The following is a 23833-nucleotide window of genomic DNA, read 5'->3' as shown; positions in this document are numbered from 1 at the left end:
AGCTAAACAAAAGTCATGGGAGGACTTTGGCAAGAATATAGAAAATAAATATCAAGAAGGTGGCAAAATATTCTGGAGGTTGTTGAAGAAGCTTAGGAATGGAGGAAAGAGTGCTGTGAAAGGAATTAGAGATGATAAAGGTGAAATGAAAACAGGAGAAAAAGATATCCTTGAAGTATGGAGTAATTACTTTGAAAAACTGCTAAATGAAACAAGCAGTGATGACAGCACAGTGATAAAAAACACTGACCAGGCATGCAGTCAGGAATACATATCTATACTTGAAGTAGAAAAAGCCATCAAAGGCTTGAAATGTGGAAAGGCAGCAGGAGTAGATGATATTCGACCAGAAATGCTGAAGTATGGTGGTATAAGAGTCTTACAGTGGTTGCACTGCATAGTTCAGAAAGCCTGGACAGAGGGACGAATTCCCAATGATTGGAGTAGAGCTCTCATAGTACCCATATATAAAAAGGGAAATAAAACTGAATGTGAGAATTACAGAGGTATTTCCCTACTGAGTGTTCCTGGCAAGATCTATGCAAGTATACTTGAGAAACGGTTGAGAAGAATTGTGGAAGAAAAGCTTGGTGAAGAACAAGCTGGATTCAGGCCAAATAGAGGCTGTCAGGATCAGATCTTCACTTTACGACAAATAGTCGAGAAAGCATGGGAATATAACAAAGATCTGTATTTAAGTTTTGTCGATTTGGAAAAGGCATATGACAAGGTGCCAAGAGAGAATCTATTCAATACGCTGCAGTTATATGGTGTCAATGGGGCATTATATCAAGCAATACTTAGTCTTTATTTGAGTTGTGAGTCAGCAGTTAGAATTGAAGGAAGTACAGGAAGATGGTTTAATGTTAAATCTGGTGTGAGACAAGGATGTACATTATCCCCTCTGTTATTCATTATCTATATGGATCACATTATGAAGGAATGTGGTATTAAACCTGATATCAAAATTGGAGATGTTAATGTCAGCTCTTTGCTTTATGCGGATGATGTTATACTTCTAAATAAATCCGCTACAAGTCTGCAAGATTCTCTGACTAAATTGAATAGCTGTTGTAATAGATATGGTATGAAGGTCAGCAATAAAAAGACAAAGACAATGAAAATAGGCAGAATCATTGAAAATGTCAACTGTGTTGTGAATGGAGAACCTGTGGAACAAGTAAAACATTTCAGCTACTTAGGCACAATTTTTACTGAAGATGGTAAACTAAATATAGAAATAGACAACAGAATCAGCAAAGCTGGTATCGTGGGAAGTCAATTGAATAAATTCATATGGAATAAGAAAGAAATTAGTCGGAACACTAAATTAGCTGTATACAAGACTGTGTTCAAACCAATTTTAACTTATGGATATGAGAGCTGGGTCAGAAGTAAAACACTTGACCAAAGACTAGAGACCGCAGATATGAGAGTCCTGAGAAAGATTAGAGGCGTGAACAGATGGCATCAATGGCAATATCATATTAAAAATGAGGATATTAGGAAAGAACTTGACATTGTCAGCATCCAGGAATGTGTTAGCAGAGCTAATCTCAGATGGTATGGTCACTTAAATAGAATGGGAGAGGAAAGATTAGCAAAACAAGTGTTCTCTGCCAGGTTGGCAGGAAAACGACCCAGAGGAAGACCAAGATATAGGTGGATTGATACGGTACAAAGTGCCTTAGATGATAGAAATATAAGATCTGATAATGTTGGAGTCTTGACAAGTAACAGACTGATTTGGAGGAAAATTGTAGATAGGAAGTTAGTAATGATGTAAATTTTTCATATAGTACTATCATATCCTGTACACCCCTTGGGGGTACATGGCAGGAATTTGATGATGATGATGATGATAAAAATGAATGAACACAGCCAAACAAGAATATCAGGAATTACATGAATATCCTCCAGTTCAATATTGAGGGATTCACTAGATCAGAATCAGAGGTATTAAATAATATTCTTACTAGGCACAAAGTAGACTTGTTGCCATACAAGAAACTCACCACACTCCACACAGAAATATTACCATTCCTGGCTACATTCTTCTCAATGATAAACCTGATGAAAGACATGGCCTGGCCGTCTATGCCAAACCATGTCATTTATCAGGAAGATGGAGTTCAGAGACAACCCCTGACCTCTGTTTTACCACCATTTATATAGAGAGAATCTATCTCATTTCAACCTATTAAGTACTGCCTCCTTCCCCACAGCCAGCGCAGACCCTGTCTAATTAGTATAGGACTTATAATCCCCAGAATAAACAGCTTCCCAATAGACTGATGGAATCTCAGGAAAGTAAAGTGGCCAAAATTTACTGAATTAGTTGAAAATAATATCAACATAAGTCCACCTACTGTTGATAACTATGAAAGATTCACTAAACTTCTCACATCTGGCAAGAAACACATCCTGAGAGAATTCAGAAAAATCTTCACACCATGCTGGCTAACAGAAAATAGTATTCTTTTGACAAAGTACGAACAGCAAAACTATCCAGACACTGCTTCTGCTCTCTTAAGATCCTTGGATGATGGTAGAAGAGCTTTCTCGCATGAAGAAATGACAACCTCAACTGTACCAGATTAAGTCACAAGGCTTGGTCACTGCCCCATCAACTGGGAGGCACCAACTCCAAACAGGACTAAAGGAGAGGTAAACCCAAAAGTCAACTGTGATGACCCTAGTTACCTCCTGTGTCATTACAGCCTTTCAAAGGATTCCACATTACTCATGAATTGAAGGTGGAAAAAACTATCCTGGGAAATCAGTAGCTAAAATGATTGGAAAATGCCCATGGTATAGATATTATGAAAACATTCATTGATAAAATTTCAACTGAAATAGAAACAAATAGTTGCACATCGGTACTAAGCAATTCTTTCACCACTGGTAACAGAATTAAACAAATGTAACACTACAAGACTTGCTCAAAATGGAGCATATAAAACCAAACTGAAACCAAATGGATTTTAAAATTATCTAAATCCTTTCCAGTTGGGGGGGAAAAAGTGTTCAACAACTCCTGAACATATAATGAAATGTATAGGGACAATCTAATTTCATTGAGAACAAGAAAACTCCTTTAAAATTTTATATAGGCCCAACTTCTATAACCTTGTTTTAATCATCAAAGTTTTCCAAGAATAATAATAATCATTCAGTTGAGTATACGGAATACAGAATGTATGCGCTGTAGGATGATTTTTAATCATCATAGTGCACAAGCACATACAAGGACTCAACGAATGTGCTTGCTCACTTGCTGTTAGAATATAAGTTGAGATTTTTTGGATTTATTTTTTATTTATAAGAATTAGTAATTCTAAAGTGCTGATGAAGAGTGCTTAGAATAGAAATCCATATTCCTGTGGAATATCCCCCCCCAAGATGCTGCAGTGCCATTTTAATAGCCGTGATCTGACTTGAAAGAGAAACAATCTCTTGTGATTTGCTTTTTTTTAGTTTCTTTTCCATTTTCATTTTGTTATTTGAAACAGAATGGAAATGTCATTGGTAGATTTTTACTTACTTCAATCCAAAGACTTAGTAGTCCAGAATTTTCAAAGTCATTTTTATCTTATTTGCTTAATCAAGTCAATCATATAGTTATTTTATGATTTTCTTTTAGAGGTCAGAAGGGGTTTCTGATTATATATAATGGTTTGTATAATGGTATCTTGTTAGCAGCTGCTTGAAGAGTTGACTGTTCTTTCTTTCTTTCAATTTTTGTAGGATCTCCTTTGTTGTGTGTTAAGCATCATTTGCACAAACTGCTGTTACTTTGTTGGAATGAAGAATAAGAATAGTAGACTGTCTACTATGTCTTGATGTCTTTTCATTTAATATGAAGTAATCTAATATTGATTTCCATCCTCTTGCTGCCCAAGTATATTTATGTATGTCTTTGTTTATAGAAGGAATTCATTATTTTTAGGTTATTATAAACTACAAAGTCAATCAATTTTTTACCATTTCTGTTTAGAGTGTGTTCTCCATGTATTCCTATATTATTATTAATTTTCGTGTTTCCAATTCTTGCATTTAAGTCATCATCATCATCAAATTCCTGCCATGTACCCTCAAGGGGTGTACAGGATATGACAGTACTACATGAAAAAATTACATCATTATTAACTTCCTATCTACAATTTTCCTCCAAATCAGTCTGTTACTTGTCAAGACTCCAACATTATCAGATCTTATATTTCTATCGTCTAAGGCACTTTGTACCCTATCAATCCACCTATATCTTGGTCTTCCTCTGGGTCGTTTTCCTGCCAACCTGGCAGAGAACACTTGTTTTGCTAATCTTTCCTCTCCCATGCATTTAAGTCTCCTGCTAAAATTATATAATCATTTTTATTTATTTTATTATATATGTTTTGTAGCTGATTATAAAAATCAATATTATCCTATTCTCTTCCTTCTTCTGGGGCATATAAACCAATTATTGTTAAATAGCCTCTATCTATTTTTATTCCAGCTTCTATTATTCTTTCATTCCATAATTTATAATGTTTTAACTGTTTTGAAAGGGAGTTATGAATCCAAATCATGACTCCTGCTTGTGCTCTTTGGTCTCTGTCGACTCCACTGTATATCACATTAAAATTTTCAGTTCTCATAGTTCCTTTTAATTTCTTTTTTGTTTCAGTGATTACTGCTATTTTAAAGTTTCTTTCATTTAATAACTGGAATAATTCTATTTCTTTATATGCTATTCCTCTTATATTCCAGTTTGCTATGTGTATTATATTTTGTCGTTTCGATTTTTGTTTTATCTTTTCCATTCCAGGGTCATTTCCCATAGATTCAATCCGATTATCTTTTTCTGTCAGCTTACAAGTAGGATTATGTTCTCCATGTCAGGGGACTAGCCTGACGATGGAATAGTTCAGTGGTAGGGCTGCTACCTTATGGCTTCTGAACTGGCCTTCTTCCAAATTTAAACCTATAAGAGGAATAGGTATATTGAAGGGGAAAGAGTAGATTATAGAAGAATTATAGTAAGGTTTATAGAGAGGGCATAGTTGTAAGGCCAGAAATGAAAAGACCCCATGTCCCTCGAGTACTCTAATAGCATAAGGGTCATAAAATAAGAAGAGTTGGCTGATAAGGCCTTATAGGAAAGATTAAATTAAGTGGATCTTCCTCAAATAGAAGAAGGAGAGGATAGATCCAGCTAGGGGTCCATGGGAGTGCCACTTCCTTTACAATCAAGATGATTGCCCCTTATGGCCCTGTTGGTCCACGAGTCAGTATTCAGTATATTTGGACCACCCCACCATACACACACACACACACACATGGTGGGCTTCCCTATCTGCCACCCAGGGGACGCGCTCTAGGGGTTACAGGGTCCCCTGAGCAATAATTAGAAAATGTATGCAGCAGAAATTGAAGAGCACTGGGCTGTCACAGATTGGACTATCCTTTAGTTAATTTGTGCCATTAATAACTAGAATCACTTAAGAGTTTAAATATTTTTTTTTTAATATCAACCCACTGTTGAGAGGTCTCAAGCCTATAATATAAATGCTGTGTGTGTGGGCAAGTGATGTGATTAGAGAGAGAGATGTGAATCTGTTAATGCATTTCTTGAAGAGTTGTGGTTGCTCATTGGGGAAAATGATATGGGTAAGACTGTTCCAAAGCAGAATCTGAAAATATTTTTTAGAAGCTAATCATTAATATGAGGTTCATGTTTATTTCTTTCAGCACACTTATGAAACAAGAAGCTGTTGTAACAATCAAAGGTGTACCATTAAGTAGCTATATAGAAGCCTTCATTACCAATATGATTTCATCAAATGCCAACAAAGTGAGTATACGTGTTTGTGTGTCTATTACATTTGTGACTATATTTGAAATGAATATATTGAACTGAAATACAAAATTTTTTAACTTGCTTAAACAAAAAAAAAGATATGTTTTATCAGAAGTTTTTTGCCATGTAAATAAAGGCATATATTGAGGAAATGTTTTCTTTTATTTTTCTCAGGCTGCTTATCATCATCAAATTCCTGCCATGTACCCTCAAGGGGTGTACAGGATATGATAGTACCACATGAAAAAATTACATCGTTACTAACTTCCTATCTACAATTTTCCTTCAAATCAGTCTGTTACTTGTCAAGACTCCAACATTATCAGATCTTATATTTCTATAGTCTAAGGCACTTTGTACCGTATCAATCTATCTATATCTTGGTCATCCTCTGAGTCGTTTTCCTGCCAACCTGGCAGAGAACACTTGTTTTGCTGATCTTTCCTCGCCCATTCTGTTTAAGTAACTAAACCACCTGAGATTAGCTCTGCTGACGCATTCCTGGATGCTGACAATGTCAAGTTCTTTCCTGATATCCTAGTTTTTAATATGATATTGCCATTGATGCCATCTGTTCACACCTATAATCTTTCTCAGGACTCTCATATCTGTGGTCTCTAGTCTTTGGTCAAGTGTTTTATTTTTTACCCAGCTCTCAGATCCATAAGTTAAAACTGGTTTGAACATTGTCTTGTATACAGCTAATTTAGTGTTCCGACTAATTTCTCTCTTATTCCATATGGATTTATTCAATTGACTTCCCACGATACCAGCTTTGCTGATTCTGTTGTCTATTTCTATATTTAATTTACCATCTTTAGTAAAAATCGTGCCTAAGTAGCTGAAATGTTTTACTTGTTCCACAGATTCTCCATTCACAACACAGTTGACATTTTCAATGATTTGGCCTATTTTCATTGTCTTTGTCTTTTTATTGCTGACCTTCATGCCATATCTATTACAACAGCTATTCAGGTTAGTCAGAGAATCTTGCAGACTTGTAGCAGATTTATTTAGAAGTATAACATCATCTGCATAAAGCAAAGAGCTGACATTAACATCTCCAATTTTGATATCATGTTTAATACCACTTTCCTTCATAATGTGATCCATATAGATAATGAATAACAGAGGGGATAATGTGCATCCTTGTCTCACACCAGATTTAACATTAAACAATCTTCCTGTACTTCCTTGAATTCTAACTGCTGACTTACAACTCAATTAAAGACTAAGTATTGCTTGATATAATGCCCCATTGACACCATATAACTGTAGCGTATTGAATAGCTTCTCTCTTGGCACCTTGTCATATGCCTTTTCTAAATCGACAAAACTTAAATACAGCTCTCTGTTATATTCCCATGCTCTCTCGACTATTTGTTGTAAAGTGAAGATCTGATCCTGACAGCCTCTATTTGGCCTGAATCCAGCTTGTTCTTCACCAAGCTTGTCTTCCACAATAGGGTTACTAAATAATCCATAGCAGCTGTGACTATTTTCTTATGCTTATTCATATCTCATTTGCAACTCTCATTTCCCAGGGAATAAAAACAAATACTATAGGACATGGTCACAGATATAAATTTACTGGAAGATAACAAAGTAGACCCTGTTTATTTTGTTACTCAGAATATTTTTTAAAATGAATGAAAGACATTAAGTGTGCCAAAGTGCTTTGAACATTTTATTATTTGGGCCTGCCACTCTGAGATAATAACTACTGCTAACTTACAAATATTATTTTGTAACATGTGGCTGTATAAATTTTCTGGCCAAGATGGAATTTATTTTAGGGAGATTGCATGTTCAAAACCAAGATCTGGTAAGATCTATTTTGAATACATTCCTATTTGAGGTAAATTATAATCAGTTTTTGCTGCATAGTTTCCAGAAGAATGAGAGTGATGATTTTCCACCTTATTGAAAATGCATAAAAAGGATGGGCATGTTCATGAATTGCTATGAGTCTGTTACTCCTTTCATCCAAAGATATGGTTCTTATTGACTTAAGCACACCATATCTATTCCAGTTCCTCTTCATTAGCAGAAGTATTTTGACCAAGTCTTCATTTTTATTACTTGTTTCATAGTTACAAATTTCAAAAAATATCTGTTCAAACTATACAGAAAAGAAGCCAATTATGTTACAATCTTGATTATAATAGGTTCAAATGTGTTAACATATATTATCAGCAATGATGAGGTATGTTAATGCATTTGGACTTTTACTCTTCCATTTTGTTTAAATGACCATACCACTTAGATTAGCTCTGCTAATCTAAGTGGTATGGTCATATAGTGTGTGTTCTTGAATGCTAAATGATGCTAAGTTCCTTTCTGCTACTTTCAGTTTCAAATGGTTCTGTTTGATACTATCCATTCAATCTAATTATTGTTAGGACTTTCATGTGTTGTCTCTGTCCCTTAATTGTTTTATTTCTGACATAACTCTCAGATCCATAGCTGAAAACTGGCTTGAACACTTTCTTGTATACTGCTAGAGTTTATTGTTTTGGGTAATCTCTCTCATTCCCTCAAAATTTATTTAGCTTGTGCATTAACATACTAGCTTTGCTTATGATTTTATCTATTTTCATATTTATTTTGTCATCTTTATTAAAACGTGTACTTAAATAGCTTGTTATTATATCTACTTTAGCCTTCCACTGGGGAACATAAGTCCATCTAAGTGGCATGAACTCCATGAATTACCCAGTCATATTAATACCTGAATATAAATTTAGCTACTGCCGAATGTGTTCAAGGCCAGCTTTATGTTTGTGAAGAGAAAACAGCTCCAATCTAAGACAGTTTCACTGTTAGGGTAAAAAAAATTATAATTAAAAAAAAAATACACACACACACACACACACACATACATATATAGGGGTGCTTAAGGGTCAAAGCTGTATAACTGAGAGGAGGCCTCCACATAGCCTTTAAAGGAATGTGGAGAATCGACCAGGGCTTCTGACCTAATGTCCAACCCCCACCTTTTCTTTTGTGCACCCTGTTGGGTATATACCTGGATACTGAACGAACGAGGATAGGCTGGCAATTTGGAATTTAGCCGACCAAATTGTATTCTTATTGGTTAAATCAAAATGCAAAATGATGGTACAACATGACAAAATTTCATGCCGGCTGAGGCGTCGCCCGGTTAAACAAGGCACCCGTTGTTTTTGCCAGGGAACCAGGGCGAACAGTGAAAAGCCAGCTACTGGAACAAATCTGAAAACACACCCCAACTCAACATCATCAGAGTTAAAGATCGGTACTATCAACATAAGAAGCCTGAATGGCAAAGAAATAGAGCTAGCTGAGGAATTAGATAAGTACCAGATAGACATAATAGGGGTGATTGAAACAAAAAAGACAAACTGATGAGATCTTTCTGAGCAATAAATACAAAATGTTATATCAGTCAATGACAATCAAGGAAAAGAAGGAGCAGCCATAGTATTCAACACAAAATACGAGGCTAATCTTCTTGAATGGCAGGCAGTCTCAAGTAGCGTAATGTGGGCAAATATGAGAATGGGATACTGGACAAAGACACTTATTTGTGCCTATGGTCCCACAGAAGGTTCTACTAAGGTAGAAGTGGAGGAATTTTTTGAGGCTTTAGAAAAAGAAACTGACACAATGAAAAAGGAAAAGTTGGTCCTTGTTGGGGATCTAAATAGCAGAGTAGGAAATGATTGTGAGACATACAAAAATATTTTGGGAAAATTTGGAGAAAAGAGCAAAGCTAATAATAATACAAATATCTGTTGCATTTCTCTTCAGGACATGGCAGGTTATTACTAACACCATGTTCCAACATAAAAATGTGCACAAATTCACATGGAGAGAAGAGGCTAGGAATAAGAAAAGTCTCATTGACTATGTTATTGTTCATAGTGATGATTTCTCCCTGGTGCAGGACACCAGAGTGTACAGAGGATTTGAAATTGGAAATGATCACTATTTTGTCTTGAGCAGGATAAACTTGAATTTCATATCGAAAAGAATAACATGTAAAAAGTTTTAAAGCAAATAAAAGTTGAGCAACTCTCAGATGTGAACTGTAGACTAAAATACACAAAGATTATTGAAGAAAAAAAATGAAAGAGTTTGAGAACAGGAACCAAACCTTGGAGATTCAGTGGCAAGCCTTGAAGAAAACCTTGATTGATTCAGCCAGAGAGGCATGTGGTGAAGTTGTCTGCAAGGATAGAAAAATCAGAACTCCCTGGTGGACACAGGAAGTTAAAGAGGCAGTGAAGGAAAAGAAGAAAGCATATCAAAAGTTCTTGACAAATAAGTCAGCTTGTGCTCTTAGAGAATACAGAGACAAATGTAAGAAAGCTGAACAGTGTGTAAAACTAGCTAAACAAAAGTCATGGAAGGACTTTGGCAAGAACATAGAAAATAAATATCAAGAAAGTGGCAAAATATTCTGGAAGTTGTTGAAGAAGCTTAGGAATGGAGGAAAGAGTGCTGTGAAAGGAGTTAGAGATAATAAAGGTGACATGAAAACGAGAGAAAAAGATATCCTTGAAGTATGGAGTAATTACTTTGAAAAACTGCTAAATGAAACAAGGAGTGATGACAGCACAGTGGTAAAAAACACTGACCAGGCATGCAGCCAGGAATACATATCCATACTTGAAGTAGAAAAAGCCATCAAAGGCTTGAAATGTGGAAAGGCAGCAGGAGTAGATGATATTCGACCAGAAATGCTGAAGTATGGTGGTATAAAAGTCTTACAGCGGCTGCATTGCATAGTTCAGAATACCTAGACAGAGGGATGAATTCCCGATGATTGGAGTAGAGCTCTCGTAATACCCATATATAAAAAGGGAAATAAAACTGAATGTGAGAATTACAGAGGTATTTCCCTACTGAGTGTGCCTGGTAAGATATATGCAAGTATACTTGAGAAACGGTTGAGAAGAATTGGTGAAGAACAAGCTGGATTCAGGTCAAATAGATTCTGTTAGGATCAGATCTTCAGTTTACAACAGATAGCTGAAATGAAAATGAAAAATCATGGGAATATAACAAAGATCTGTATTTAAGTTTTGTCGATTTGGAAAAGGCATATGACAAGGTGCCAAGAGAGAAGCTATTCAATATGTTAGTTATATGGTGTCAATGGGGCATTATATCAAGCAATAATTAGTCTTTATTTGAATTGTAAGTCTGCAGTTAGAATTGAAGGAAGTACAGGAAGATGGTTTAATGTTAAATCTGGTGTGAGACAAGGATGTGCATTATCCCCTCTGTTATTCATTATCTATATGGATCACATTATGATGGAAAGTGGTATTAAACACGATATCAAAATTGGAGATGTTAATGTCAGCTCTTTGCTTTATGCAGATGATGTTATACTTCTAAATAAATCCGCTACAAGTCTGCAAGATTCTCTGACTAAATTGAATAGGTTTTGTAATACATATTTTATGGTCAGCAATAAAAAGACAAAGATAATGAAAATAGGCAGAATCATTGAAAATGTCAACTTTGTTGTGAATGTAGAATCTGTGGAACAAGTAAAACATTTCAGCTACTTAGGCTTGATTTTTAGTGTAGATGGTAAATTAAATATAGAAATAGACAACAGAATCAACAGAGCTGGTATGGTATGAAAATTGAATAAATTCATATGGAATATGAATTTATTCAATTTCTAAGTCAGCAGTTTTAACTTATGGATCTGTGAGCTGGGTTAGAAGTAAAACACTTGACTAGAGACCGCTGATATGAGAATCCTGAGAAAGATTAGAGGCATGAACAGATGGCATTAATGGCAATATCATATTAAAAACTAGGATATCAGGAAAGAACTTGACATTGTCAGCATCCAGGAATGCGTCAGCAGAGCTAATCTCAGGTGGTTTAGTTACTTAAACAGAATGGGCGAGGAAAGATCAGCAAAACAAGTGTTCTCTGCCAGGTTGGCAGGAAAACGACTCAGAGGATGACCAAGATATAGATAGATTGATACGGTACAAAGTGCCTTAGACTATAGAAATATAAGATCTGAGAATATTGGAGTCTTGACAAGTAACAGACTGATTTGGAGGAAAATTATAGATAGGAAGTTTGTAATGATGTAAATTTTTCGTGTAGTACTATCATATCCTGTATGCCTCTTGAGGGTACATGGAAGGAATTTGATGATGATGACATATATATATATATACAGGGGGATACATCGTTTTGACTTTACGGCAGTAATCCCATAAATAATTTTTAAAAAAATTTTGACTTGAAGCAGCGCAATGTAAAATTCAAACGTCGTGGTTGAACTTGTTTGTGAGCACGGCGGAAGAATACGGCATTATGGGGCGTTTGTTTGGGAGAGCTGGCGTCGCTTTGGTCCCAGTATATACTCTTTGGGTACCGTGTGCTTTGTTTACATTCACTCTCTTACTTTTGTGTTTGTGTTTTTTTTGTGACTTTTTACCCTTCAATATGGCCCCCAAACGTAAGGTAGACTCTTCCGATGGCAGTGTGTCGAAGAAAAGGAAAGCCATTACATTAGAAGTGAAATTAGACATTATTCAAAGGGCAAAAAAGGGATAAACGGCAACAAACATTGGCCGCGCATTGAACTTAAGTAATACCTCAGTCAGAAATATTATTAAGGATAATGTTTGCATTCTTGAACACGTGAAAGGATTGATGCCCATGAAATCGACTGTGATTACGAAAGAATGTAGTAGGCTCATGATTGAGATGGAAAGCCTTCTTGTTCTTTTGCTGGAAGACCCCCCCCCAGTGCTATTAGAGCAACTCAAGGGCGAGGGGGTGACTCTTTCCTCTCAGAACTGTAGTTTCCACTATCTACTAAAAAAGTGACTGAATTCAGGTGAAGGAGTGGTAGTTGACACGATGAAAACTTAACCATTGAAACCGAATGAACTCTAACGAACCTAAAGATACATGCAGGCTCAACTGTCGCCAGGGTCGCGTCTACTATTGGGGAACCAAGATAGTGAAGGCGAAAAATATGCTATAGGAACCAGACATCACCTAATAGACAGGAAAAACATAACAAGCATAGGAACATGGAATGTAAGAACTCTTCACCAGGAAGGAGCATTGGAAATAATTACACCATGGACAGTACAAAATCTTAACTTCAGGTAGGGAGGACAACAAACACCAAGGAGTAGCACTTATATTAAAACCACAGGCTCAAAACTCTCTATTGTCCTACAATCCTATCCCACCTAGGATAATTAAAGCAAGATTTAAAACATCAATCGAATCACTAACTATTATTCAAGTATACTCACCAACTTTGACATCATCAGAAGAAGATGAGTTCTATATAGATTTGCAAAAAGCAGTACAGCAGACATCAAGTCACTATCTCCTAATTGTAATGAGGGACTTAAATGCAAAAGTAGGCAAAGACTGGGATACCTGGCCAAGGGTAATCGGAAAGTTCGGGTATCGAGAAAGCAGTGAATGTGGCGAAAGACTGCTAAACTTCTGCTCAAATAATAGACTAACAATAACCAACACTCTCTTTAAACATTCAAAACTCCAAAGAAAATGGACATGGATATCACCAGACAGACAAACCAAGAATATGATAGACTATATTATTGTAAACCAAAGATGGAAATCAAGTATCCTTCTCTGCAGATTGTGGATCAGACCATAAGCTAGTACACCTAAACCTCTTTTTATGCGATAGATACATTCCTAAAAATTACATATAAATAGAATTCGCATAAAAAGAACTACTGACTCCATAGAAAAAGTGAAGATTGGTTCCAAACCTGAAATATAAGCAAAATAATGAAAAAAACAAACATTAAATTCATTAGGATCATAAGATTTTTATTTACATTTCATGGAGAACACACATACATATAAAGAATTTTAATAACTTTAAAAAAACATATTTCAATTGTTTGCTAACGATTCTATAAAAAATTATGTTATTCGCTATCAGTTTCTGACAAACGCGAAAGCTTTCATTTTCGTGAGACTGTAATTTCACTAGAACTACTAGATATGGTATTATCGTCATTGACTTCCATCTCAACTTGTGGAATTCTTCCTGTCATGTGTTGAACAAAAGTACCACTGGTTGTTTCAGTAGTTTTAGGCATGAACTCAGTTATTAATCGTGTTGATGCTTTAGATAAGTCGCAATATAATTCTCTGTCTGAAGATGCTAACAACTTAAGCTCATGTGAAAACTTCCCAGCACGTTCTTCATTTGGATCATGTCGGGGAAAATAATTGCCTAAATTACTGCCCAGTTTAAGACCTCCTTTAATAATATCAGCAGTAAAAGTAGGATTAACTTGATCATTATCATTAACTTCTTCGCTTTCAGGAGTCTCAGAAACAATCTCCACTATTTCGTCTTTGCTAAGAGGTTTATCAATTAACAATTCTTCGATATCTGCCGAAGTAAGATCATTGAATCCTTCTCCGCCAATTTCACATGCCAAACTTATTATATTGGGGAATTCTGCAGTATGATTGAAGGGTACAGGAGCATTCTCTTTAACGCATGTGGGCCAAATAGCTTTCCAGCATGTATTCATAATCGTAGTTTCTAGTCTCAATTCAGATAATGATAATTGAACCTGATCAATACAATCCATAATTGAAAATTTTTTCCACACATCCATAACTGACAGTGTTTCATCATCATTTAGCTTGTTCAAAACGTACTGAAATGTTCGTCTGACATAATATGTTTTAAAAGTCGCAATTATACCCTGATCTAGAGGTTGTAGCAATGATGTGGTATTGGGCGGCAGAAAAAAAAATTGCACATTTGGGTGTTCTATGGCAGGATGACCGGGTGCATTATCAAGAATCAAAAGCACTTTAAATTCGAGACCCTTGTCATTCAAATAGTGTCTAACCTCTAGCACAAAATATTTGTGGAACCACTTAGTGAAAATATCAATGGTCACCCAAGCTTTTTTTGTTGGCCATCCAATGAACTGGCAATTTTTGAAAATCTACGCCTTTCATTGGCCTTGGTCTTAATGATTGATTTATGAGCAGTGGTTTTTTTAACATCCGATCTCCTAAAGCGTTCGAACAAAATAGGAGTGTTATGCGATCCTTTGCTGCTTTGAACCCACCAACAGTTTTTTGCATTTTTGATATGTAAGTTCTGTTTGGCACTTTTTTCTAGCAAAGGACGGTTTCATCCATATTCCAAACTTGTTCACAAGTGTAACCTCCATCTTCAATTATTTTAGCAAGTTTTTGTGGAAATGCTTTAGCAGCTGTTTCATCAGCAAAAGCCGTTTCACCTTTAATTTTTATATTATGAAGAGCATGTCTTTTAATAAACTTAGCCAGCCAACCATTGCTTGCATGAAATTCCTATTTTTTCCTCGATTGAGATGAAGTATCTGGCTGCAGTTTTTTAATCTGTTCATAAAATCTCAATGCTGATTGCTTGATGGAATTTCCGTCAACTGGCATTCTTTTTTGTACATTATCTTCTATCCACATCACTAAAACTTTTTTGGCCTTTTCTAGAACAACATCTCTTGTGTATGATGATAATTTCGCACTCGATTTTGTACCCAGAACATACCGCATTTCTAATAGACTCTTCATTTTTCTTTATAGATCTGACAGTTGATTCACGGACTCCAAAATGCTTACCCACAGCTGTAGTACCTTCCCCAGTTTGAAAACTATCTAAAATTTGAATTTTTATATCCAAGGAAACGGCTTTCCTTTTTGTTATCCTCAACATCATGTGAGGGCTGGATTAAAATCTTCGGTTAATGAAATTAAAGTTTGAAAATTACATATAGCTTACCATTTATTATTTCTTTACAAAATTATTAATTTTATAACGCGATTTTTATTTTGATTTCACTTAAAAATGCAGTAGCTGTGTTGTCTACTCAAACACCAAATTCAAACTGCTAAGAACTGCATTTTTATGTGCAGTCAGTTATGTAATTCGGGGAATTCCCAATAAATGAAATTCGTAAGAATTTAGAATTTTCTTAATTGAAACGAGAATGCAAAAAAAAAAAAAAAAAAAAATTCAGAATTTTCTAGAATTTAGAATTTTCTTAATTGAAATGAGAATGCAATTCTACAAAATTCTCAGAATTTTCTTGAATTCTGGATTTTTTCCTAACTTAGACTTTAAGTTGGATGCGTAAAAGTGAATAAAAATCGCGTAAAAAAAATTATTTTTGACATCCCAATTCGCATAAAAAGAGGTTTAGGTGTATTAGCAAACCTAAGAATAAAGTTAAAATCTGGAAGCACTTTTAGAGTCAAAAGGAGACTGAATGTAAAAAAACTACAAGACAACAATATTTTAAGAAAATATCAAGTAGAACCAGATAAAAACCTGAAGAAACTACCAAAACAGAATATAAACATCGAAGAACGTTGGTGCAAATTAAAGGAAATAATATTAAATTCGGCAGAATAAACAATAGGTTACACAGAAAGAGAAAGTAAAAATGACTGGATCTCGAATGAAGTAAAAAGGTTAAGTGATCAAAGTAAAGCATGAAACTAAAACAGAACTATAACAGAAATGAATATAATAGATTAACCAGAGAAATTAGAAAACTAGTTAAGAGATGAGAATAACTGGTTAGAAGAAAAATGCAAAATGGCAGGAAAGCTATCAAAAGAAAATAACCTTCATGGATTATATAAACAAATAGACCAAATTAGTAAGCCATGGACAACAAAAATTATAATGATCAAAAACAAAGAGGGACAACTAATTGAAAGTAAAACAAAAAGAATGGACAGATGGGAAGAATACTTCAAAGATTTATATAATAAAAACAGCTCCCAGGATATTACGATTCCAGCCACTGATATGGAAGAGGAAACAAATATCTTTACCAGAGAAATAATAGCACACAGCATAGAAAAACTCAAAACAAGGAAAGCACCTGGCATTGATCAAATACATGCAGAATTCTTAAAATCAGGAATGGAACAACTTTTGGAACTGTTAAAAACATTATTAGAAAGGATTTACAAGAACGAAGCAGTGCCTACTGATTAGACCAAATCAGTCATAACTCCTATATACAAAAAAGGAGATAAAACAGACTGCAATAATTACAGAGGCATTAGCTTCCTCAGTATTCCAAGTAAGGTTTTTACGAAACTACTCCAAAAACAAATTAAGCTATATATAGAACTGGCACTAAGAGAAGAACAAGCCGGTTTCAGACCAGGGCGAAGCACAATTGATCAACTATTCACCTTAAGACAACTAATAGAAAAGACACTAGAGTGCAACCAAAGTTGCTACATAAATTTCATAGACTTTCATCAGGCATTTGATTCATTCCGTAGAAGAGAACTATGGAAGAATTTGGAATTCCCAACAAAACCATGAGAATAATAAAGAATCTATGTGAGAAATCTGAAAGTGCAGTACGAATGGAGGACACCTTGACCAACTGGTTCCACACAGAGAGCTGAATAAGACATGCAATCTGTCACCACACCTGTTCAATCTTACACTGGAAGAAGCAACCAAAAAGGCCTTAAACAACGAAGACTCCAGAATCAAAATATATGGGAATAATGTGACAAATTTAAAATTTGCAGATGACATTGCATTACTTGAAAGCACAGAAGAAAATCTACAGCAAATTTCTGATAAAATAAAGTAGGAGTGTATAAAATCTGGATTAAACCTAGATTAAACATAAATATAGACAAAACAAAAATTATGCAAATAGGAAAAAGAAGCACCAAATCTGGAAATTGATAGTAAGAATCTAGAGCAGGTAAAAAACTTGACCTACCTTGGAGGAGTTATTGAGTACAATGGTGAAATTATAAAAGATATAAACAGACGAATCAATCAAGCATCCCAAACTTTTGGATGACTTAATGAAATATGGAAGTCAAGAGACATCAAACAAGTAACAAAAGTAAGAATCTATGAAACAATGGTCCTCCCAAATACTTCTCTATGGAAGTGAATGCTGGAATCTCAAAAAGGCTGATAGAGAAAAAATTATCAGTTACTGAAATGGGTTGGCTAAGAAGATTACTTCGAGTATCTCTGCTGGATCGACTAGGAAACGATTAAAACAAGAAATAACAATAATAGACAAAATCCAAGAAAGAAGACTGCGATGGTTTGGCCATGTGACCAAAATGGGAACAGAAAGACTACCATCTAAAGCCCTGATGTAAACGGCCCAGAATTAGATGGATAGACAAAATAAAAGAGGACCTGAAATCCAAATCACAACAAGCGACACCAAATTGGACAGAATTGTTCGGACTCTTCCGGGACAGACAGAAGTGGAAAGAGTTCATTCGGCCTCATCATCATCCACATAGATGACGTTTCATCGGAAGGCCAATTTCTTCAGGCGTGAGAACATTGAAAGCAAAATAAAAAACACCACAAAGAAGCATTGTACCACTACAAAACGACTATAAACCTTAGTTAAGTTTGAACTGTAGCTACAGTCCGGGCTAAAGTTCTATTGTTAGGCATCTGCGAGCGTGTGACTTCACAAGTGCACAGTATCTGATAGCAGAGCTAAATGAGTCTAGTAAATTGTAACAAAGGTTACTGTTTATGTGATGAGAGTCCAGGACAATTTCTTTAGACTCGACTATGGAGCGTTCTACCTCGTCGTGGCATATATGAAGGTTTTACCTTCATATATGCCAACAACGAGATAAACTGATAATCATGTTGGCGGCTTTCACTATTTGTGTTCACTGAGAACAGGACATGGCTTGAGAGGGCGCTTGCTCTGGTTCTGCTATAAGCAGTGTCTCTTTGATGTTCCTTGAGATGTAAGAGGATGGACTTCTTAGTTTGGCCATATGGTTTCCTGCAGTCACATGATTTTATACACCCCTGGAAACTGAAGATGGTTGTGAGCCTGTTGGGTTAGCTTAGAATTGATCTGGGTTTAGGAAGAGTAGTAAAGCACGTTTTTATGTTAAATTTTTTTCAAAATTCTTCTTAGTTTCTGGGAGAGCGAATTCTAAAGTTACATGAATTCACCACTTTGATTAAATTCAGTGTTTTTGAACCTGTTAATGAAAGCCATTCCACATAATTTTACACTAATTAAAATATTCCCCTTATGGCTATCAAAGATCACAAAATGTTATCATCCTGTAAAGGATGATAACATTTTGTGATCATCCTGTAAAGAACAATCATCATCATCTGACCAGTTGGCTACTCTGTCCAACTTTACATCATTAGCAGAGAAAGTTTGCTCTTGATATTTGAATCTGAATCAAATACATTAAACAACAAGGTTCCTAACACTGAATTCTGGTACTAAGCTCCTAAGAGCCTATCTCTTTGACTGTACTTTCCTCAAACTACCTCCTGTCTTAAATGAATTTCTTTTCCCATTTCACTAAGTGATCAGCGGCTCTTTATGTGGAATGCTATGAAAGGTTTTGCTAAAATTTAAATCACATCATAGGCATTTTTTTATGCCTTCATCTTAAGTAGTTTTTTCATAAGTTATCTCTTAACAGAACCTTACTGTGCCTTGATACTTGATGGGCAAGTATCAAGAAAATATCCTAGATAGAATTCCTTATCAAATTTTCCATTACTTTTGTCTTGACACTAAGGAGACTTATGGTGTTTAATTAACCAGCCTTATAATTCTTGAAAACTTCCAGTCAGAAAGAACTACTCCCAATCTCAACAAGTCAGTGAAAACAAAGTGGATACATCTCTATACTACTACAGGAAAGATATTATCTCTACAGTCTGTAGAGTTGTGTTAAACACATAGAACAAAAATGATATTAAAGTAACTGATATAATTGCAAGACAGAATATATTTTAAAACCCTTTAACTTCCCTGTTTCATCAAATTGTAATAATTTTTTTTTTTCTTCTTTTAGGATATATAAGAAGACATAAAATTAATTAATTTTTGTTCTAGATGTTTATTGGAACTTTACAGGCTCACCCCTGTATTTCCAACCTTAATAATTGTCTAATGATTTAAGATATCAAAATTTTTTTCTTCTTCCTATATTATTATTAGGGAAGGCTTTGTCACTCATACAAGATTTTTTCTTTTGACTAAAGTATTTACACACACTTCCAGAATACTTAGTAATTCTGGTACATTGTTGGATCGTTCAAAATTGTTCTGGATGAACTGGTTATGTTTAATTTGTTTTTATTTTCCTTTTTTTTACATATCTATAAAAGCATTTCATATTAATCATAACATTTCTTAGATAGTTTGTCATTCAAATTTTGTTTTAATTAACTGGTTTGTTTAGATAACTGTTAATCTTTAAATTGTTAGTTGTCACTTCAGTTGTCCATCTGTTATATTTAATAACTGATTTATCAGATTGATGATATCCTTCAAATAGTATTTTTTATAGTAAAGTTGTTAAAGAACTGTGCTATAAGATATAGTTGATTATTTCTCTACTTGGCTCCAGTTTATCATGAAATTTACTTTTAACAATGAACATTACATTATACAAGATGTCCCTTACTACTGTCCATTTTGCATTAATATCTCTTCCATTAAATAATGTTTCTCAGTGAACACTTCTTGATGATACCCTTGATTAAGATAACATACTATTAAAGTTAGTTTTTTATTAATATGTCTATCACTAAATTTATACTGTATATACTTATTACATATCTATTGTATATGATCATAATACATCTTTGTATGTTAATTTACTAAGAAATATAAATATCTGGCATTATGAAACAGTAGTTATATTTATGAATTGGGGGCACCAAAAACCTTAAAAAATCCCTTCATGTTGTCCAGAAAATGATGGTATGGTAGCTAATTGATAAACCTTTTCATGGTTATTCTCTCATGAACACAGATTCTTTCTGTATTTTGTGTTACCAGTACTGCACAGAACAGAGTTGCCTAGCATTAATTTTACCATTAACCAACTTTGCATTATGCCTTTTGTTTAGGCACTTCCATAGGGACTATTCATCCCAAATGGCATTTATAAATCCCCCCCCCACACACACACACACATTCTGAACTTGGGAAAAAGATAGATGGTAATTATTTAGCTGCCATGTACAGTCAAACTTCTTTAAACTGATGGAATTGGCTTTCCTTCTTGTTTTATTTATTTGTTGTTATTATTTTTATTTTATTTTTTTGTCCTTTCTGCTTTTTTGAAATGGTATTCTCGTTTTAACCATGCTACCGGCCAAGACATCTATAGACATTAAGGTTATCATGGATGCGAGTGCATATTAAAATTGTAATACTATATATTACATTGAAGTGTATGATGGATACGGAATGTATGAGGATGCGTATTTGATCCATAATGGCCGGTAAGGTGGTTAATTGCAACCTACAGCTGTTTATGAAAAATGCCAAGATATAATTTAACTTGCAATGCGTGCACAACACACAGCTTATATACTGCAGTTTTTCTAGCTCTGTGTGGGATGGAAATTTTTTTATGAAATAATTAAGCATACCTATGCGCATTTAGATGTACATTTGCAATTTAATATTTTTGCTAGTGTATTATACACCATGTGTGTGCGTGCACACACGTGGGTATTCACATATACAAAACCCGTTGTTTAGGCAACTTCTGCAAGTGATTAATGATATGTTTTACTTTTTTTTTTTTTTTTTTAGGGTAGGCAGGCCATGGAATGGGTCATTGGTAAAATCAATACTGAAGTACAAGAATTAACAACAAAAACAGTGAAAAGCATGGATGAATTTGCCATGAGTGCTAAACAAGGAATGGGAGATCTCTTTGAGAAATGACAAATGTTTTATCTTAGGTAAATTCAGTAGAACTGTGTTTCACTCTTCACTTTGCCAATCAATGCAAATAGTTGAAGGCAGAGATTAAAGTTCTTTGTTAAAGACAGCATTGTTCATAGAGACATCTAATTTAATTAACATGAACTAAACTATAATGAAAGGTGCCATTAATTATTTAAAATTGGCTCATATGAGTAATTTGTGCTAAAATCTGTGTGGTTTTAATGGGACCATTCAGGCTTGGTGAGTTGTTTTCCAGAAGCAATCTATTTTTTTAATAGAACGTTCAAAGCAGTGGATCTGGTGCTGTTAAAAAAGTGTAATCTGTTTATAAAATCTTTTTTATATAGAAAAACGTATGCACACATTTTTAAACTGTTATTTTTGAAAGACTTTTTTTTTTACTTCATCCCTTAATTTTGTTCTGCTAATCCACATGTACTGTGATAAACTTAAGTACTCTGCTGTGTCAAAGTTTAAGATATTGAGAATAAAGTATGGCATTGATCGGTCCATTATATACATGTTATACATGTGTAATATAATAGCACTCAGCATTTTACATTCATCATTGCACCTTAATTGAGCAATAAAATATTTCGTTTAGATTCTTTCTATTTAAGAATCTATTCTAAATAAATACTAATACAGTATGCCAGATGATGTACCAGAAAGCATTTGAGAACAGCAAAATGTATCATATATTTGTTTGGACTTGAATAGATTTTATTTAACTTTTTTGAAAAAAATTATCTTTTGTCCATTTATGCAGCATTCCAAAATTGGTAGCTCAATTTTATATGCATTAATTTATTATTTTCTTTGAATATTAAAAAGAAATTATTAGGAGGCAATCTACTTCAAAAATTATAAAAATTAGATGGCTTATTAAATATTTTTTTAATTTTAGGATATTTATTATTTTTTTAATAGATGTTTTTAATTCTTAGGTATTTTAACCATCTTTCTACCCTATATTAAAGCAGTTTTAAATGTGCACATGATATTAAATATTACATTGTAATTACACATTATTACAATTAATTTTCATATTTTAAATTGTGAGCTGTTTGTAAATATGGAAAACCTTCGAGTATAATTCACTGGTTCTGTTATTTGTTCTCACGACATCCAAGAAGAAACTAGCCTTTCTAGTTGGATTTGCAGCATGATGTTGTATAAGAAAACAGTGGCTAGTTCTGCTCTTTACCTTAATTTCTCTAGCTTTTGCTGTGATCAGTAGAAATACATTTCTTGCTATACAGAAATATACAGAATCCACTATTTGTTCATATCTAGTTTGGGTGTCACCTTTATTGTCAAATGTTGATGAGGAGGAAAAAATATGAAGTTAACTAATTTCTGAAATGATTTGTACAAATATATTTGTGTCGTATTTGAAATTGAACCATAAAATGATAGTAGGTAACTTCACTGTAAATAACCTATTAGTTTCATCCAATATTTATTAAAATCTTGGCGTTTAGAATGAATTTTCTTAATTATATTGCTTTTACACTCTACTACTATTATAAATTCTGACATTATGACTTCAGCAACTTATGGCTGCAGCAGTACAAAAGTGAATAATAGTTTAATTAATGATATGGTGGTGAAAATATATTACATTTTGAATTTTCTAGGTTTTTTTAAAATATTGTTGTCATTAAGGTGTGCACATATAACTTCTTTTAGGTAGTTGAAGATTCTGGTTTATAAACACCTAATGTTGTACATATATATATGATGAAGAATACATGCTTTTTTTTTTTTTAATTAGGAGCTAATAATTTTCTTGTATGTTAAAATATTCAAATACTCTTATACTGTTTTATTTTGGAAAACAGTAAAAAAAAATTTTATTTTGTGTTGAGTTTTTTTTCCTTTGTCCCATTTCTACACATTTCGGTAACTATACCTCATTTCCATTAGGTACGAATCATGAGAATAGCTCAATTTAGCCATCATGGAAATAGATTACTTTTCATGCTGATATTATTTGTTGATATCCCATGATTTAATGGCAAATTGTATGCTAACATTAGATGTCATTGTTAATATAAGAAGATGCAAATATACAAAATTCATAAATGGACAAAATAAGTTAATTGAATACTTTTTCAACACAGTAATGTACTTTGCGGCAATTTTGTCTTTGGTTTTCGCCAGATGTGCCACATATCATGATGGTTCTTTTATCGTAACC

At 34.1% G+C, this 23833-nt stretch overlaps 1 protein-coding gene across 1 annotated transcript in view; it reads left to right on the top strand.

Moving 5' to 3' along the window:
• The window catches only part of slmo (PRELI domain containing slowmo), a 68732-nt gene extending 45616 nt beyond the window's left edge, over positions 1–23116 (top strand). The window contains exons 5-6 of the mRNA XM_090397391.1: positions 5734–5836; positions 21493–23116. Of these exons, the coding sequence (XP_090253517.1) occupies positions 5734–5836; positions 21493–21627 (238 nt within the window). The 3' untranslated portion in view covers positions 21628–23116. The remainder of the gene's footprint in view (positions 1–5733; positions 5837–21492) is intronic.
• The last annotated feature ends 717 nt before the right edge of the window (positions 23117–23833 follow it).

This window comes from Typopeltis vanoorti, chromosome 9 (genome assembly GCF_054136105.1).
Source record: "Typopeltis vanoorti isolate ZY-2024b chromosome 9, IOZ_Tvanoo_1.0, whole genome shotgun sequence".
NCBI lineage: Eukaryota > Metazoa > Arthropoda > Arachnida > Uropygi > Thelyphonidae > Typopeltis > Typopeltis vanoorti.
The sequence above is the reverse complement of the archived record's forward strand: the minus strand, read 5'-3'. Positions and strand labels throughout refer to the sequence as shown.